The sequence below is a fragment of the Engraulis encrasicolus genome, chromosome 6 (genome assembly GCF_034702125.1).
Source record: "Engraulis encrasicolus isolate BLACKSEA-1 chromosome 6, IST_EnEncr_1.0, whole genome shotgun sequence".
Lineage (NCBI taxonomy): Eukaryota > Metazoa > Chordata > Actinopteri > Clupeiformes > Engraulidae > Engraulis > Engraulis encrasicolus.
Window position 1 is genome coordinate 22,342,641 of NC_085862.1, and position 19,764 is coordinate 22,362,404.

The 19,764-nt window shown below is 43.6% G+C and overlaps 2 protein-coding genes across 2 annotated transcripts; both read right to left on the minus strand.

The window, feature by feature from the left end:
• Positions 1-122: 122 nt before the first annotated feature.
• Positions 123-6,205, minus strand: serpinc1 (serpin peptidase inhibitor, clade C (antithrombin), member 1). The gene is made up of 8 exons (XM_063200948.1): positions 6,037-6,205; positions 3,823-4,200; positions 3,237-3,452; positions 3,009-3,146; positions 2,409-2,627; positions 1,466-1,640; positions 785-849; positions 123-569 (listed from the first exon to the last, which is right to left on the minus strand). Exons 1-8 carry the CDS (start codon positions 6,178-6,180, stop codon positions 387-389), a joined length of 1,518 nt encoding a protein of 505 aa, XP_063057018.1. The 5' UTR covers positions 6,181-6,205; the 3' UTR covers positions 123-386.
• A 1,631-nt stretch (positions 6,206-7,836) lies between these two features.
• stil (STIL centriolar assembly protein) lies at positions 7,837-19,763 on the minus strand. Its single transcript, XM_063200949.1, has 17 exons — positions 19,628-19,763; positions 18,660-18,742; positions 18,483-18,563; positions 18,204-18,319; positions 16,871-17,064; positions 15,860-16,113; positions 15,402-15,485; positions 15,211-15,297; positions 14,755-14,905; positions 14,076-14,185; positions 13,805-13,934; positions 12,404-13,420; positions 11,252-11,417; positions 10,875-11,100; positions 10,411-10,552; positions 9,568-9,857; positions 7,837-8,952 (listed from the first exon to the last, which is right to left on the minus strand). The coding sequence occupies exons 2-17, from the start codon at positions 18,740-18,742 to the stop codon at positions 8,163-8,165; spliced, it is 3,921 nt and encodes a 1,306-aa protein (XP_063057019.1). The 5' UTR covers positions 19,628-19,763; the 3' UTR covers positions 7,837-8,162.
• Position 19,764: the final 1 nt, after the last annotated feature.

A 19,764-nucleotide genomic window follows, 5' to 3' on the forward strand; every position in this document is an offset into this window, starting at 1 on the left:
TTTTCTTGTTTCATTGTATCTGTGATCTGGAATTTTGCTCCCAGTTTATCTGTAAAAGAAAGATGTGCTGATTCCATCATTTTTGTCAGGGGTTGAAGGAGCCATTATGCAGAAGACAATCATTCACTGTATGAGTTAAAAGTCTTTATTTCAGCCACACATTTCAACCATCCAGCCTTCAATTGACATGTCATGTCTAATTCTTGCTCTTGTAACTGCACTTTGCACTTTATGCACATTCCCAGATACTGAAGGTTTTTTTTTTTTTTTGGAAAAAAAAAATGTTCACACACTCCTTAGGACATCAAAAAAGAAAAAAATCCCAAGGAGTGTGCAAACTTTTTTTTCCAGAAGATCTAGCTCTTGCCCAGTCCTTTTTGAAGGCCTCACTGGTTTCCAGGGCAAGGGTCCGCCACGCGACCCATGAAGATGATGGTGTTGATGGTGGCCTCGCGGATGAGCAGCAGGAAAGGCTGGTTGGCAATGAACACCTCGCGGTTGAAGTTGATGGAGCGACCGATGGCCACCACTGCTGTGGCGGCAGCTGCCTCGCTGCCCTCCTCATTCACCTGAAACACAAGTGTCGCTTTCATTCTTCTATTGGGTGATTTACCACTACAGGTTTACTACTGAACCAGCGTCTTGGAATATCCCTCTGCTTTCTGGAAGTGCACTGCATGAGTGGTAGGCCAGTATTCATTGGATTGACCTTTGATAAACTCATTAACAACATTTTGAAAAAGAGTGCCTTAGAGGTGTTGAGAGACTAGCTGATCAGCTTTACCTCCAGGAATGCTTTGTGGAAGGCATCGGATATGTAGATGTTATCGGTCTCATCTTCAAGTAGCCCTGGAAAGAGAAAGGTTTATTAAAAAACACAACTTATTGTTCTGAGAGTACAATGTGTTCAGCTTTCAACCTGGTCTTAAAAAAATCTGTAAAAAGGACACCTCGGAACACTTTTTTTCAATGTTTTGGCCCCACCGCACCCACACTTTTAGCAAAGATGTGGTTTTACCACCACCTACAGGGTAATTGTTGTATTGCCTTGTCGCTAATTGATGCGTCTTCAAGCATGGTTACCCCTGAATAAATACAGCGACAATAAAAGTGAGACATTTGTTCCAATTGCATGACCCAATCGGCAACAACTGCCTTCCTCATCTCTGATTGGCTAGAATGGCACAGAACATATAATGTAGTATGTGCACCTTGACTGGTAATCCAAAAATGCCTGGCCGGGCCTTTCCATGGTCCCAGTCCGGCCATATAGTACATGGTAGTCTATCTGGCAGGTGGCTTGATTATTGTACCTTACATGGTGATCCACCTGATAGGCTGGCCTGGTGATATACTATATGGTGGTGGTCTACCTGGCAGGCTGGCCTGGTGATATAGTATATGGTGGTCTACCTGGCAGGCTGGCCTGGTGATATACATAGTAGTCTAGGTGGTCGTGGTCTACCTGGCAGGCTGGCCTGGTTGGGGCTGAAGAGGTGCTCCAGGCCCATGCTCTGCAGCTTCTCCTTCAGGCTGAAGCTGTCCTCAATCTTGAAGCGCGGAATCTGCACTGCCACCGTCGTCTCCCTCATCCTGTCCAGCCAGCCAACCAGCTTCTTCAGATCTAGCCCTTTCTCCAACTTCAAGTCAAACACAGCACAAGCACGCACACACGCACACACACACATGGCACATCAAAGGATCAGAGGACAATGAAGTGTTTTTTTCCAGTATGCAATCATACCATGCCAAAATAAATCACATCTATAATGCATTGACACTGTGCTATCATCACAGTCACATCATTCAAACAAATAGCCTGCAGATTCAAATAAACAAACAAACAAATGCAGATAAAGATTCACTGATTGTTCTCACCATTCTTGATTACTTGCTGACTTAAACTGTTAAATATTAGGGTCATTTTTTGGAGAGGGTGGACCCTGACCTCCCACCCCCCTCCTCACTCTTGCTCTTGAAGATAATTTAGACCAGTGTTTCCCAACCAGGGGTACGTGTACCACTAGGGGTACGCGAGCACACTGCAGGGGGTACTTGGAAAGATGTTATTATTATAACAAATGTATGGAACAGTCACATCAGGACAGAGAAAGCGATATAGAACATGAATTAGGGGGTACTCATGCCACAACTAAGAGGTTTAGGTGGTACGCAAGACAAAAAAGGTTGGGAAACACTGATTTAGACAAATAAATCTGTCACCTCATGTCGCAATCCTATAGCCCAAAAAATGTGATAATTGTGATTTGAGATCAGGGACATTTTAGTAACTGTCCATATCTTATTGCATATAAATGAACACACCAGTGAAAGGCGCCGTACAATGTACACCATAATGTAATGAGCATGCATTGGAGACAGGAGGTGTCATTATGAAGGACTTGTACCTCAGCGAGGCTTGTGCCCTTATCTGGCAGGATCAGCACCATGGTGATGTCTTCTCCACGATACGGCATTTCCAGCACCTTCACTTTGTCCTCATTAAACCTGCCGTACTTAAACTTGGTCTCCTGGTACATCATAGGCACTGTGCACGTTTTGGCATCGCTGACAATAAAGTCATCATTCATCACGTTGTCCTTGTCAAATTTGTTCTTCCACTGGCCCTGTATTTAAAAAGCACAAGGAAACACAGCAGTGAGTGAAATGAACAACGTTTTAGGTTTTCTTAGGAAATATTTGCATAGCTCACAACACAACCATTTTTGTAAGCCCAGTTACTTAATTAGTTAAGGTGATTGAAATGTTTTATTTAGTCTTTTAATTTGTGCCTTCTTCTGGCAAACTTAACATGCAACTATGCTTGACATGCCGAAAAGAGACGTAGAGTTTGGGTATGAAGCTGGTGTAATAGTCAAAGCCCCATTTTATTAACTATAGTGGCCTAGTGGCAACTCTACTCCCCTTTGTTACAGTGCCATTTCAAATTCATGAATTAGTTACTGTATAGATATGCTCTTTATATGTATGGTTTATGCTGCCTGTACCTTGAAGTAGATGGTGTTGACCAGAACGAGAATAGTGTCGGTGTCTATTGCACCCTGTGGCAGCGTGTTCTCGATTCTGTTTTCTGTCTTATTTGAAATCCATTCATTAATTGTCACTCTGGCCAGCTCTGGCTTCTCCTGGGAGGGATAAACAAAGACACCTTCAGGCAAAGTCATTCAGTTATAGTGTTTGATTTCATGAAATCCTCTTATGGAAGGAAAGTAAACCTTGAAATTCAGTGGCAGCAGCTTTGCTCCGTAAACCAGTTCACTGATGTCCTGGTAGGTCTCGTTGAACTTCAGAGATTTCTCTCCAAACAGACGGTTGGCTGAAACCAGTTCTGTTGTTTTATCCTTTTTGCGGAAGAGGCGACAATTGAGCTTGGCAAAGAAGAAGTGCACCTGGTCAGATGTTTTCTCTTTGATCGTATCAAACTCAAAAACCTGCAGACACAGAAGTAGAAGAAGACAACAAGGTGTCAGGATAATTACATAACATATAGGCCTAAATAATACATTCAAAGGCCTATTAGAGAGAAATATTTGTTTCCAAAAAAGCAGGCATGGGAAGAGAAGAATTCACAGGATATTCATATAAATCTCTAAATATTCGTATAAAGCTCTTTTCCTTTTCCATCTGCATACCATGTTACAGTACTTCAAAGCTGATTCAAGCTGAACCTTGAAAGGACCCATGATGGAGCATTCAATAAAACACTGTATAAAATCAGTGGCTCCTACTGTAGGCCTGTGCCACATGTAACTACAAATGACCGGCCAGGAGATCAAGAGGGCGTAGGTAAGTAGATCTTACATGCATGAGCTGTTCTAGCGTGGTGTTGCAAGCACCGAGCTTGGTCATGGCGAAGGCTGTGGAGATGCTGATGGGCGACATGAAGATGTTGCTCTCTTGTGACTTGCCCTTACCCAGCTCCTTGAAGAGCGAGAGGGCAAACCTGCTGTTGGCCTTTGACAGTTCCCACACTCTGGGGTTAGTCGACTCTGGTATCGCTTCAGGCGCCTCAGTGGGCCCCTCAGCCTCAGGCTCGGGATCGGGGCTGCGGTACACACACATGGGCTCCAGGGGCAGGTCTTTGGGCTTGGCATTGCAGATGTCCCGCTTGCCCTGTTGGCTCACGGACAGTCCGGGCAGCAGCAGACAAAGGAAGCACAAAGCCACCAGCTGCTTCATCTGAAAAATGTCACGGTTCATGCTCCAAATTGAAATCTTAAGACTTGTTCGACAATGAATACTTCAATATCACCTTCATGTTCTACACAGAGTGAGGTAGGTAGGCTATGGCTTCTGGACACCAGGAGTAAATTCAAAATACTGAATTTCTATTCTAGAAACTGGCAGTGATAGTGATTCACATTTACATGAAATATCTATGGCTGGTTAAAATCAGTAACAGTAATAAAACAAACAATATAATGCCAATACAAGGACAGAATGTTTAAAAAGGCAACACATGGTCAGACAGACTTAAAAAAAAGAAGATGGCTAAATAATCTCAAAGTAGGCCAAATCAAAGGGAAGTGGAACTGGGAAGAGAATGTTCTCCAAAGACTGATAACACTGAACCTCCGTAGTCATTCACTACTTTGCATTTAGTTTATGATCATCCTGTCCATGTCCTTGTCAACAGGCCTAGGCCAACCACCTACCTCATGGACCCTATGCCCACCCCTCTATACAAGCGTGGTCCCTTGCCCCCCAAACACTGCAACCATCACGTCTTTTCAGAAAAAAACAATCTGGAGCTGCTTCTTATGATTAAAAAAACCCCAACACCCCATTTCATTGCTTTCTATCAGCCATTGAAGACTCGACCTTATTACCCACGCCTTGTCAGGACTTTGGTGCCCCTTGCCAAGCATTCTTTATTTTACTTATTCTTACTACTACAGCTACTACTACCCCTTCTACAACTACTACTACTAATATTAATATTATTAATAATAATCCATGTTATTTAAAGTGTATGTTTCAATACCCAAGTACAATATGAAACAATAATAAGATAAACGAGAGAAAAGACAAATCAGTAAAACATACTGCTACTACCAGGCCTACTACTACTACTACTAACAATAATAGAAACATAAAAAAACAGTAGCAACAGTAGCAAGGAATTAATACCAGGCCTAATAATTAAGATTATTAAATAATATTTGGAATGTATTTGGAAGAACAACTTGAAACGATAGGTTTTGAGCATAACCTTGAAGGTGGAAAGTGAAGCAGAAGAAGTGAGAGAGAGTTCCATAGTTAAAGTTCAGCCACTAGATGCCCCATCACCCAAATGCTTACTTTTCATGCAAGCATGTAAGTAGGGCAACCGTCGCCCCTACAGCAATGGTAGCTGTTCTGATCATTCATGTTCAACTTCCGAAAATCCCAGAATCCAGAACATATATGACAATGGAAAAACTTGTCAGCATAGCCTGAATAATATTTGATATTATCATGAGAGTTGGATCTATTGCTTCTCTATGACAGATAAGGGCAAAACTACCACTGCCACGCCACGCCACGCCACGCCACGCCACGCCACGCCACGCCAAGACTACCACTACCCACCACAATTTTTTTTTTTGTCTATTGGTGTTAACATAAGTGCTCTCCAACGTTATCTTATATTTAAAAAATATTACTTTAATTCTGAAGTGTGCTCTATAAACACTTAGCAAGGATCACTCAAGTTTGTCTTTTCCCTGGAAAATATACAGTACAGTAGCCTAACCACTATGCCTTGGGGAATAATATTTGACACAGTCCTACATTAGTCATTTAAAAATATATATATACATATTTTCACAATCATTGATTTTCTTTCTGGTCCAAATGACTTCAGCGGGTTTTAGAAAATTCAGTAGCCCATGCAGCCTGTCTTTAAACATTGCTATCATTCAGCTGCAGTAAAACTCAATTATCACATCACTGCTTCCATCACTATTTCTTCCCATTTGGCACAGTTTGACTATACACTGTCATGACAGCAAGCCAAGAACAGAGATTTCTTACCTTAGTTTTTCTCTGTGATGGGAGCTGACTAATCGAATGTGCTATGGTTGGTGCTTGTACAGCTACAAGCCAGCGAGAACCTTTGGCAGGGTCAGTGGCCTGACAAACGTTGTTGTTGGGACAGAAAGCAGAATCTGTGCTCATTCCAACCTTTGAGCTATTGATCACATCAGTGTATAATCAAAATGAACTACATGGCTTCATCTGTGAAACTTTGTAGACTCTGAAGGTCTACTCCCATTTCCCCCACTGATTCTGTTTACCAACATTTTGATTGATGTCTGGGTATACAGAATGAGCGAGGTTCATGTAGAATTTATTTTTGATGGTGTTTTCAATTATTTTCCACAGCAACAAGAGCTACTGACATTTCCCCTTTTCATTGCTCAACACAAATCGACTGCTGGGTTGGCTTGCTTCAATATTTGTTCACTCTGTGAGTAGTTTGCTCATTCTAGTTTGCATCAAGTTACTCATGGTATGCAGGGTACAGGAGCATTACATTAATTTGTTCTTATTCATAAAACACATAATTTTGCTATCGCTCAACTTAACAACTCAGAGAAAAATGTGACCTTCTTCTGAATAGAAATTAAAAGATACTTTAATTTTAAAATCACACCACTGAAAATGGATGTCTTGTTGTAAAAAAAAAATGCAGAAGTTGTGCAAGAGTAAAGAAAAAAACTTACACAATTAAATGTTCAGATTGCAATTTTAGTAATTTATTTCCAAAAATGATGCTGCATGTTCACAAATTTGGCTTTTTTATTTTTGGTCATGAATATTTAGGCAAATATTTAGTGGACTATTCAGAGCTGATTTTGCAGCCATACCTGTAGATGTCTTTGAACATTTAAAATAGCTTATTTACATAGAGTGATGCCACCCACTCAAGAATGAAGTACACTTTCCGAACCACAGCAAAAACTTAGAAATTCATGTTAGTAAATACTCATTAAAAAGATTAAATTAAAGAAAGGGCAATAACATTCTGGAAATAAACTGCTAAAAATGTACTAAACCTTTAAGTATCTGGCTGCTTATTAGAGACTTCTTTATGATATGTGACTGGATCTCAAACCCAGAGTCACATGTCTCTGAAAATGAAACTGAGAAAATCACCATTGAACATATTACATTTTGTGCTTTTTTTTGCCGAATGTACAAGTTGAGGTCTTGAAGAAGCTATTCAATGCTTCAGGCAACAGCATTAGTTTATCTAAAAGCTAACAGTTTATCATTAAAACTTGGGCTAATAATCATGATTTCAGAGCAATTTCAGTTTTCTAGTTTAAGTGAACACATTAAAATGGACATAAATTCAGATATGACCAAATTGCCATGTTTAAGGTATTATTGTAAAAGCTTACAATCTGCAAAAAGCTTAAAATCTGTGAATCTGATTAACTCAACATGCCCCCTGCTTGTGGCCTCTTTTTTTTGTTGCTAGTCACATGGACAGCGCATTATAGCATCAGAAATTCAAAAATTCATCATTTCACCCTCATTCCACGTATATTTACCACCATCACCAATTTTTAAGTATTCATTACGACTTGGAAATTCACACATTTCATCCACAAATGTGGATCTTCTCCATGAAGTTCGCCATTTTGAATAACCAGTCAGATATCTATGACTGCAAAAAGACCAGTAAACATTGGTTTATTACTTGATAAATGTGAAAATTAACAACTAAAATAAAATTATGTACTGGACCTTAATATAACATTTACTTAATCATTTAAGAAAGTGTGTAGGTGCAAGACCACAATGTTATAGGACTTTATACAAGAGTGTAGCAAATCTCAACCTTTATTTCATTGAATAGAAACATACAAACAAACAAGATGAAGCAAGGACATAAAAAACACTGATATGTGTACATACTATAATAAATATGTAAACAACAACAAAAACTGACATCATCCAATACCCATATGGAAGGCACCCAAACAGGCATCCTTACATGCCAAAAAAAATACTGCAAAAAATACTGCAAAAGCAACTAAAGGATGTGTGATTGGCGTATTGACTGAAGCCAGTCAATGAAAGTGGGTGAGTGGTCATGTTTATTTAAATAATAATAAAAAAACAATTGTTAAAAACTTTGTCCATGTGGTTTAAAATAATTTGGGGAGCTGCCTCAATCTGCTGAGGTCAAGGAAGTTGCCCACAGAGCCTTGAGCACCTACTGATGCGTTAGGAGGCTGATTCTCCACAGCAGCAGCAGCAGCAACTGAGGGAGTCCTCTTGTCCGCATTGGGGGTCTTCCTCTCTGCCTGCTCATGCCTGTGCAGCAGCCCCTGTACGGTGGAGCGGATGTCTCTAAACATCTGCTCCTTGTGGTCTGTGTGGGCAGTAGGAGGGTGGTGGGGTGGAGAAGACTGTGTGTTGGTGATGTTCTTCAGGACCCTGTGGGTGCCATTGTTGTTCCCTGAGCTCTTTTCGTGTACCGGAAGGCCTGACACAGAGCCCTGGCGTGACACAGAGGTGTGACGAGTGTTGTTCAGGTGTTCTTCTTCCTCATCCTCTTCCTCATCGTCGATGTCAAGACCGCCCTCGATAAGCCCGTAACGCTTCATGTATTTCTGCGTGGCAAGAGACATGTTTGTAGGCGAAAACATGCTGAGGCCCGTCCCGGCTGTCCTGTCGGCTAAGCCCTCGCTCAGAAAAGTCCCGGCAGATGGAAGGTGAGTGGTGGTGTCTGTGAGCGCGCGGGTCTGCTTGGTGGTGGCCTTCTTCAGGGAGAGGGCTGCCAGCTGGGTGTCGTTGAGGTACTTGAGAGCGATGGAGTTGGCCTCCATGCTGAGGTCAGCACTGCAGCCCGGAGCCCACAGGCTGCCACCATTCGTCAGGTCACACACGCCCAGGCGGTTGAGCACGGCCTCGGGGTTGATACGAGCCAGGGTGCTGCACACAGGACCCACCATTCAGATGACATTAGAAATACAATAGGATAGAAATACAATATGATAGAAATACGATATTGTCATTATGCTGGGAGGCTTTACTGGTATTCTGCTGTCTCCACAGCCCCACAACAAAGATTCAAATTTGCATTGTGATTGGTGGGCTGGGATGTTTGCAGTGTAACCTGTTTTTTAAAGACTTTATTGCTGTCTTTGTGTGTGTGTGTGTGTGTGTGTGTGTGTGTGTGTGTGTGTGTGTGTGTGTGTGTGTGTGTGTATTCTCTAACGTGAACCCCAGAAAATTGGTGCCGTGCGGTGTGTGAATGTGGGAATGTGTATGTGTATTTTGAAAGCGCTTTGAATTCAACTTCATAGTTGTGATAGTGCGTTATATAAATACATATTGTATCTCGCCAGGTAAAAATATGTTAGGCTGCTAAGCAAGTTTGTCTGATTTACTAGGCTATATTCACCTTCTTATGCTACGCACAGAATTTACAGTCTGCTAGTTAGCCACTTAAGTCTAGGACTCTACTGCACAATCGTAAATCCAATGGGAGCTCCAATGCTAGCATCGCAGCACCCGTATAACTGGTGGACAGAAACGTCAACATACCTGGCACTTTCCACGGTGACATGGGTGCTCCTAGCTTTCTCTTTTGGGGCTATGGTGACTCCCAACTTCTCCAGCTGTTTGACAGTGGCGTTGTAGACGGTGGTCCCCCTGGGCCGAGAGGGCTGCCCGTGAGATGGGGCCCGTGTGGGGGCAGGTGGGGCTTGTGCAGCTGCTGGTGACTGAGGGCTGGAGGAAGAAGAAGAAGAAGAGGAGGAGGAGGAAGAGACGCTCTCTCTGTCCACGTCTCCAGAGACTGTAGAGGGCTCCTGCAGACGGCTGTTGACCTGCCCCTGAATAATAACGTGCAGGACACAAATGTCATCACATGAGAACCAAACTGCAGGAGCAGGGACTCCACATGGTAAATATACTTCAGATATAATCTGATGAATTAAATTTTTGTTTGCCAATAACCATTTTCTCAAGACATGTTAACACCTTCAGTTTACAGTTGTTCTAAATGGCCAAATCACAAGGAATTGTACATTGAGCCCGAGGAAACATCATTGCTCAGCAATAATTAAAAAAAAAAAAAGATGAATGGTGTGCAGAGATTCTCTCTTCTTTTGCATTAACTATGAAGCTGCAATTCACCAGCGCCCAGCAGCAAAATACAGTTGGCTGTGCAAGGGGATTTTGGACCTTTTTAAAAAAAAAAAAAAGTTAACCAATCACAAGCTCTGAATTCCAGTTTAGTATTACACATGTGAGGGGAAACATCCACTAACCCAACTCTTGATCCAATTTCTTAAATGCATGTACCAACATACAGATTATAAAGTGATGTCTGTGGGACTTGTGTTTACACCAAACATACACCAACTGGATGGTTGACCGTCTTACCAGTAAATCCTGAAAGAACTTCTGGTCATCAGTGACACTTGCGCCTTGTGTCTCGTCTGTAGTGATGGAGTGGCGGCGGTAGATCATGCTGGCGCTCTCCCCAAGCATGAGACTCTCAGCAGAGTCACAACCATTAGGACTCCTGAAAAATGGCCGGACAAATACTGTCAAATCAACAGCAATGTCCATAAGCAGAATTTCCCACAACACTTTATACTAGTGACTGTGGCCACTAGGTCCCCTGAAAAGATATACAAAGGTAGTTTCTAAAGATGCCTGGCAAAAAAAATTATTAACCATAATATAATATTTCGGAAGAAACTGCACAACATTTTCCCATTCATGAGATCATGTCTCTACGATACCTGCCATTCCTCCATCCACTGACACAGAACTGATCCCTCCAATCAATCCCCGTTATGGCATGGTATGACATTAAAACCAAGTTTTTGGGGTTGCATTACATTTGTTGTGAGGTATTGCGGTCCTGCTCCTCATGTGTCCTCTCCTCCTCCAGCGCCCCTCTTCTGCTCATGGTGTTTGGGGTTTGACTCCTGGTAGAGGGGCTGGACCTCTGGGCCTGAGAGGAGCTGCTGCCACTGCTGCTGCGTCTGCTGCTGGGAGTCCTCAAACAACCATCTCCTCTCCACCACTCCTCAGCTTCACCAGATCCACAAAACAGGCTAGCTCCTGCACACCAGACAAGAAGACAGATTATACATAAAAAAATCTTTAACACTATTTATTTATTTAGCCATAGCTGTTGTTTTGCTTTTGGACTGGCAGAGTGACTGGGTTAGATGGGTCGGTTGTTTGCTTGTGTGACACATCTTAATAGTACCTGTTCCTATGGCAATGCTGACGCTGGTCCTCTTCTTGGGATTGGGGGAGGTCTGTGCTTGCTGAGTGCTGTGCTTGACAGGTTTCTCCCCCGACTGAGGGACAGAGCAGTCCGAGGGCTGGGGAGAACTCGCACGTTGGTTTTGGGCCTCCAAAAGCTTGTTAATCTGAGACACACAACAAAGAATTGGACATAAAACTATGTGAAAAAAAGACAGTAGTACTGCAGTAGGAAAAGAGTAGCCAAATCAAGCACCTAATTCAAACCAAGAAATGGTTGCTTTACATAAATCAAAGAGTAGGCATTGCAACTATGCTGCCCATTCCTAAATGTGATCATTTCATTAATATGATTTAATAGTCTGATCAATGTACAGTAAATTTCCATTTCTATTACTGGAAATTCAAAATAGAACATGGGGAAGATTCACCTTCTTATGCATGAAGTGTCATTTCTCCCATCATAATGAATACTTAAAAAATGATGTTGGTGGGAAATATAACATTTAGACGATTTTCCATATACAACCCGGCTGTGCTGTGTCGTGCGTATCGTGTCGAGCTGAGTGGTACTGTCAAACCAGCCCGGTTTGTGTTTCCATCAAAAAACGTGTTGCCAGGAGTATGGTTGGATTACGTGTCATGTAGCATTACATTACGTAGGCTAGTTGACTTGGTGGCCAACAGATATTTCACCAATCGAAGAAGGCTATACAGTAAACAGTTTCAGCGACATCATATTTGGATACTAGAATATGTTGATTCCTGCCTTCGATTTTAATATCAAAATAATAGTCTCAAACTACAGAGCAGTCCAAGAGAGTTGATCTGGTGACTGCCATGACTATTTTTTATTCACTGGTGAGGACGAGCTGACACAGAGTCTGGGTAGTAGGCAGCTAAAGACCTCCTCAGCTTGCTTCAGCCGGCTGGCTGGTTTTCGAGCTGAGACGAGCTGTGTTGTGCCCAATCGAAAAGCAACAAGTGGCGACCAAGTCATGCTGTGTCAAGCTGTACCGGGTAGAAAACGGCCAGTGGAAATGACCCTTTTGTGAATTGGCAGCATAAATTCTGAAAGTACACTACAAAAAACCTGACAAACTCTATTCTAGACCTTGCATCCAGGAATTAAAAAACCTCACTTGTTACTCACTTGTGCTTGCAGAAGTTTCAGCTGCCGGTCTTGATCCATAAGTAGTTTATAAGCATCTACTGGCAGCATGTTCATCTGAACGTTGGAGCAGGCATCAGGATGAGGGCCCTCCAAACCCAGGGTCTGGCCAAGCGGTGCCCCTGGCTGGCTGTGGTGCCCGTTGGTTTGGGATGCGCATTGCCAAGACCCGTGTGAGGGGGGAGTGTCAGTCACACACATTGGACCATGACCATGTTGGTGAGGTGGCGAGAGGCAACAGGCTCTCGGAGGAGTCACTCTGGCCGCTCGAGGATTGGCAGCAGGGTTAGTGGCCGTACATGCCGCTTGGTGAGGCGGTGACGTGCAGTAATCTCTAGGCGGAGTGGATTTGGGCTGAATGGGAAGTGCTGTGGCTTTGAGGGGAGTGGTGTGCTGCGACAGGCCCAAAGGCAAGACGGCGTCTGGCCACGGCTGGTGCTGGTAGGAAGGGCAGACTTCAGCGTGGTGGCAGTGGCAGCAGCTGCTGACTGGCTGCAATGGGGGCCGCGGGGCCGCGTACGGGGCTGGCACAGGCGGAGCTGACAGGGGGCCAGACAGTCTGCTGTGTGGTGGGTGGTGTGGGCGTTCAGACTGGTATGGCGGACCACGGGGGGTAGACTCCATAGCAAACTCTCCCACAGGATGATGATGATGATGATGATGGTGGTGTCCACTGGCCTCAAGAGGAGAGCCCGGGTGTCGAACGCCAGCTTTGGGTGGCGGGGATAACTGATGCGGTGCTTGGCGTTCCACTGTTCCGTCATGGCCTTTGGCAGGAGAAACCCTGGTGCTACTGATTGCGGGGGAGGGGGGACCAAACGGGTTCTGTCCAGGGACGTTGAGGCCCGTGTGAGGCCTGGGAGAGCCGGCAGACTCCCTTCGCTGCAGGTGTGGAAGGGGGGCGGCTGGAGCACCGCCTGGGGGCTTCGTTGCACCAGCCACGAAGCTGCCGTCCATCACCAAGGACAGCTCTGGCATCGTGGGCAGCAGCGGCCTTCCCTAAAACACAGACATGAGATGAGCTTGAAACAAGTCATGAGTCTCTGGACCGCCATGCAACTAGAGGAGATCCCCACTTCACTGGTGCTGCCTCAGGTCAAACTCACAAGCAAATGGAGGACGTCCTTCACAGAGTAACAGCTCTTTGGCTGTTACAGTGTGTGTGTGTGTGTGTGTGTGTGTGTGTGTGTGTGTGTGTGTGTGTGTGTGTGTGTGTGTGTGGTGTGACCTGTGAGGGTGAGATAGATAGAGAGTGTGCATACATTCAGCTCAAAGCTCATCTGATGTGGAAGGCTTTTTGGTTCCTGGAGGGGTAAGTCATGGGGCCCTGACCCCCAGTTTGGGAACAGTTCAACAGAATGGCATCAGGCTAGTAGCACCAACCTGTTCCCCAGCTGGGTGTGGGTTTGGGGAGGGCCTGGGAGACAGGTCCTCTTCCTCCAGCCCTGAGTCGTGGTCACTGATGGACAACCTGCTCTTAGGAGTGGCCGAAACTGGTGCCCCACTCAGATACCTACGAAATACATATCAAAAATATAAATAAAACAAAAACACTGCAATATATAAATTAGGAAAATAAAATAAAATCAATCCATTACACAAATGCACAAAAAGTCTACATCTACATAACATATCGAGAGGGAGACGCGTGTACCTGTTGAAGGTGGAGCGGGAGAGGAGTTCTTTGTACAGCTCAGACTCCTGGTTTTGGCTCCCTGCGCTGAGGTCAAACTGGAAGAACTTCTTTTCGTTCGGCTCCACATTCTACTCAACATGGGCATAAAAAACAGAGAGGTACAAACGTGTCATTTTAAAACTTCCCCTTTTGTTTTGTTACATTCGGTCTCATTTTGGGCCTGATACTTGTGAACAGTGTTGCTGCTAAGACTTTCAACAAATTAACTCAAAGCACACTCCCAACATATGAGGATGGGGAAAAAAAACGAACAAAACACAAAGCAAAAAAAGCAAGCCGATCTTTCGTCTAAGGATTACGGCCAAGAGAGTCCATTAGAGCAGGGACAGGGTTATATGATTAGGACATGTATGGAAAATTTCTGCTCGATATTAGAATCGCATTGCTTAAAAAGACATTTCTTCTCAAGTATTAAAAACCCTGAAATTTTGTAATAGACTACAGATTTAGTTATTTTATTGACATTCCTCGTTTTTTCCCCTCTACAAGTCTGGGGCCGCATTGAACCATCTGGCGGGCTGCATCCGGCCCCCGGGCCTTACGTTTGACACTCCAGCTTTAGAGATAAAGAAAAGGGGGACAAATGATTAAAGATAAGGGAATGAAGCCTCTGTCTCTGCATGATACTGAGCCTCACCTTATAGAGTGTGATGGTCTCTTCGCTGGTGAGCAGCTGACAGTCCAGATCTTGAGCATCTCTGCTAGCTGGTTGGCACAGGTAGAACTCTGGCTGTCTGTGTGTTAGAGAGTACAACGCCACCAAGAAGCCCCTTCCATCAGCGAAAGCTCTGTAGAAGCATGCCATCAGAAATCAGTGGACGGCTTTATTGACCCAGTCTGTTGTTAGCACAACACATGCAACTTCCTTGGACAAAAACTGCTAAGGCAATGCAGATCAATTAACACAGGAAGAGTATTATAGTAGTATTATTATTAAATAGTATTATAATGCTACATACTAACAACACAACTACAGGTATTCCCTATGCTGTACTGAATTGTCAAACCAGATATTACATTGATTCCATGTGCTCGCTTGTGACACGCATGCACAGACACACAGACACACACGCACGTACGCACACAAACTTACCTCTCCTGAAAGGCGGAGCTGTAAAGGAAGCGGAGGCACCAGGCCCACACCTGAGGACTATGGATGTGAGTGACTCCACACAACCACCTGCCACAGCACAAAAACAACAGAAACAATTCGCATTAAGGAGAGTCTATTGAAAAAAAACTGAAAGGCTATCAAAATGGATAGATGCACAAATGAACTCTCACACTCCGACTAACGGCAGGGTGTAGACCTTCGGATCCGATTCCAGAATTAGCAGCAGTTTCCCAGTTTGGTCCATGGTTAAATATCTAAAGATGAGAATAAGCATGATATTAGCCAATATTGACACAAACACATCCAGAATACAAGAGCAGATCATATTCTGCTAACATGATGGTACACTGTGATGGTGTAGTTCCATGCATGTTATAGTCTTGACAGCCAGCCATGCACACAAACAGGGACATAAACACAACCAAACCTTTAAAATGTCTGCTGTGAGGTCAGTGAGGCAGAGTGTGCCAAGACACTCATCCATATATGGTCATTTCCCAACCCTACTCTACCCCATCTCCCTCTCCCCTTCGCATTCTGTTATCTCTCAAACCATCCTGTCAAAATAAAGACCTAAAAGCCCCCACAAGCATACTCAAGAGAAAAAAGGCTACTTTGCCACCTTTACCCTCGCTTTTGTCCAATTGTGCCGATGGGCTGTGTGAGGCTGGAGAGGGAGGTGAGGTTTCGGGCGAGGGCGGTGGGGATGACTGGGATGGCTTTGATGGCTGAGGCCTTCAGGGCGGTGGCAAAGGTGACGCCTGCCCAGTGCAGTCCAAAGCTGAGGCTGTCAGAGTTCTCCACGCAGCTAAGCCAGAATCGCAGCTTCAGGAGCTCAGACAGCTCCACAGTCTCCTTACTGGTACAACTCTGCTTCAGAGTCTGAAAAAAGACACACACACACACTTTTTTTTGCAATTGGTTTGCTGCGATTTGCTTTTCTTATTCAGTTGAAGAGCATGTGTGCACATATTGAAGTCGTCGGTACATTGATCATCTGTTCCAAACAGGTTTATCCAACAGAGAGGGCAAGTTGCCTGAAATGGACTCTTCTGATAAAGAATAGCAAACATAGTAGCTAGAGTTCATAGCATCTCCTGAAAGCTAAAACCGGCAAATGGTGGCTCTTCCTCCACAATGTCAATTAGCCTATGATACAAAATCACTGTGAACACATGACATTTAAACATAAACCGTTTTTAAGCCTTTTCAACAGTAATACTCAGGATTTTCAGAAATTCAATTAGTTCACCACTTGTCCAAGTTGAACTGAAATTATTGTCAACCAACTGACTGGGGTTTGTTCTTCGCTCTCGTTGACTCTTTGCCACTATGAATGTACAAAATGCATAACCAGTGTGCAGCATGCACCAGTTGGTGACAAGAGAAAACACAGCAGAAGCCACTTCAGCTGCGTCTCCTAGGTAACAGTTGGGGGTTAGCTGTTCAAGTGTACTTCAGACATACAGAAGGGGATAAGGCCGGTCCCTGTTTGACTACTTCAGCTATATCAACTGCTTCCCCAAACTGCATGCAAGAATCAGACAGAGCTTGAATGGAGTAGTGCACAATTACCAATTTAACACAATTTTATGACAACCTGCAAAGGCACTACTCTTTTAACAGAAACAACGGATACCTTGAAAGATATACTGAGGTTCTCTGCAAAGTGGGCAGCGGTAGTCTTGGTGGAAAAGCTGACCGTTCGAGCTTCAAGCGAACAGGGTACCACCACATCGCCAGGCAGAGAGGAATTTGGGACCTTTTGGCCCGATCCTGGTTTCTCCCTGCCAAGGTCCAGTCTGTCCAGAGTAATGGTCACAGCTTCTTCATCTGGACAGCAGAGAGACAGAAATATAGTTTTAGAGCAAGATAGAATACACAGTAGTGTAGTAGGAACCCCTTACACTAAACATAATGCTGTAATTGTAAAGATTGACTACCACCATTGTATACTACATCCAACTAGGGATGCACCGATACCGATACTGGTATCATACTGCTCATTATACTCATACTCGTCAAGCACTTGCCGATACCAGGAACGATACAGCTATTACACAAAACTATGCAAAATCTTGTCACGTTCTATGGACTTGACAGCAGCATGGAAAAAAGTGCCACCTCATACATTTACTAACATTTAAATCTACATGGAAATGGACAATAAAAATATCACAGGTAGAAAAAACAAGGCCATGCATTTATTTTCATTGTATTTTGGTGGTAAAAGGTATCGGTACTCGGTATCGACAAGTACACACATTAATGTACACGTACTTGTATCGGTTTTCAAAAAAGCGGTATCGGTGCATCCCTACCATCCAACTTACAATTTTTTCAATTCTGATCCAATACTGGTATCTCTACCTGATGTACTCAGAAGAACCACTTTAACTACACTTAAACACCATTTTAACTACAGGGTAAGAGATACTCCCACTGAAACTGTCAGTTTGATGCTCAAGGACATCGGTCGTGAATGAGGTTGCAGGACAGCACTGTTTACGCTTCACACACCAACATTCTTATCATTAGGACTGGGTTTGAACGCGCAACCAGTCAATCCCAGTACACCCACCCACCCTCCAGATAGTTGAGACCATATTGTTCAAAAATCTTTTGTCTTTTTCATATGTTTACACTTTGCCATTTTTGGTCTGTACTGCACCAATCAGCACACCCAAGTACCAGAAATGTTTCATGCGAGTGATTTGAAAGACTTTGAGGTCAGTGGTTTTATACTACCGGTACATTACAGCAGTGTTTCCTAACCTTTTTTGTCTTGTGTACCTCCTAAGCATTTTCGTTGTGCCATGAGTCAAGTTATATATCATTTTCTCTATCCCAATGTAACTATGCTCCATACATTTCTCAAAATTACATTTTTCCAAGTACCCCCTGCAATGTGCTCGCTTACCCCTAGTGGTACACGTACCCCTGGTTGGGAAACACTGCATTACAGTACACACCTTTATCCACCAGCAGCGTCCCGAGTAAGAAGCAGGTGAACTGAGACTTGTTGTTCTTTCTTGCATGCCGATAGGCCAAGCGCAAGGCCTTCTCTGAGAGGAGAACTTTGGGATTTCTGCTCCGAGAGCAAACAGAAAAATGATATCATATACAAAGGATGGCATGCACAAGACTGCTGTTCAAGTGTTCAAATGCTTAAATCATTGTAACAGGTGATGAGGTTTCTGAAGCATGTGGTGTCTTGTGGTAATTCCATTATTTCGGAAATGCCGACATACCTGTAATATGACAACTGAAGCATCACAGCCTCTCCAATAGGAGTAAAATCCCATGGGGCCATTTTGAATTCTGAACTGGGCCTAAACAAACAAAAACAATACTGTTACAGTTGTCTTTAAAAGTATATTCAACACACATGCCTGAGGCAGTTTACGATGATAAAAAAGCGTTCCAACCTGCCAATTCGAATAGCTTCCCGTTGGAGGCCACCATCAAGAAGGTGGGAAGGCATGGCGTTCAGATTGACTTTAACGCTCATCTGTGTGAGAAATGGAACTTTAGAAAGAAACAGAGGAAAATGATGCCACCAATACGAGATTTAAGAACGCCTGCCAGTTGATCGTGAAGTTAGTACAATGCCTACTTAATAAAGAACTCCACAAGTATCCACAATGACGGTGGGCTGTGAATGGCAAAGGTCAAAAAGCAGGAACATACAAAGTGCATTGTGTTGTTGACACATCATGGCAGTGGTGGCAGTTGTGTTATCAACTTCGAGTAGGTAGTCATGTCTGAAAATGCATAATAGGCCACTGTTTTTTAACGGGGAAGGACAACATTGAAAGCAGGTAACAGGAATTTCGATCCTAGAACATAAACACAGGTGTGGATGGTGATGACCAACCTGTCAGTACAATTCATAGAAATGGATTTGATGCTGATTATACTAATGTCAACACAACACTGTTCACAACATCGTTGCAGTATTTAGAACGATTTGAGATTGCACGAGCGGTGTATATCGGAGGCCTGGGTCCCAGCTTCGCTACACGCACAGATAAAGTAGACACACGTACTGTATGTAGCCTACTTGTCAAGCTAAAGTCGCCATGAATACATACATTAGCATTAGAGCTCTAATTGCTGGCTTGACATGAGTTAGCATTGCAGGTCCACTGAAAAACAGAAACGGTTCAGCCGACAGCGAACATAGGGATGCCTCTCTGATAATCATAACACTAACATACACACACACCTCAGAAATGTAACAGAAACAACACAAGTATAACATCTATGCCACAATACGTTGTTAATAACACAGGCATTATGCATCACATATGATATTGCTGGCCATATCCACCCTCGGCTAACTAGCTTTTCAGCATGAATAGCGTCCACGACGGCTACATAAAGTTGAACCAACCTTTGTTTCAGCTGTTAGCAAGCTAATCCTAACACTCCATCCATACACTTAACCGTGGCATCAAATTGGACAACGTGTCTGTCTAACAATAACTTCTTCCTCTCGACAATGGCAAACATAAATTTATTTGTGGCGCT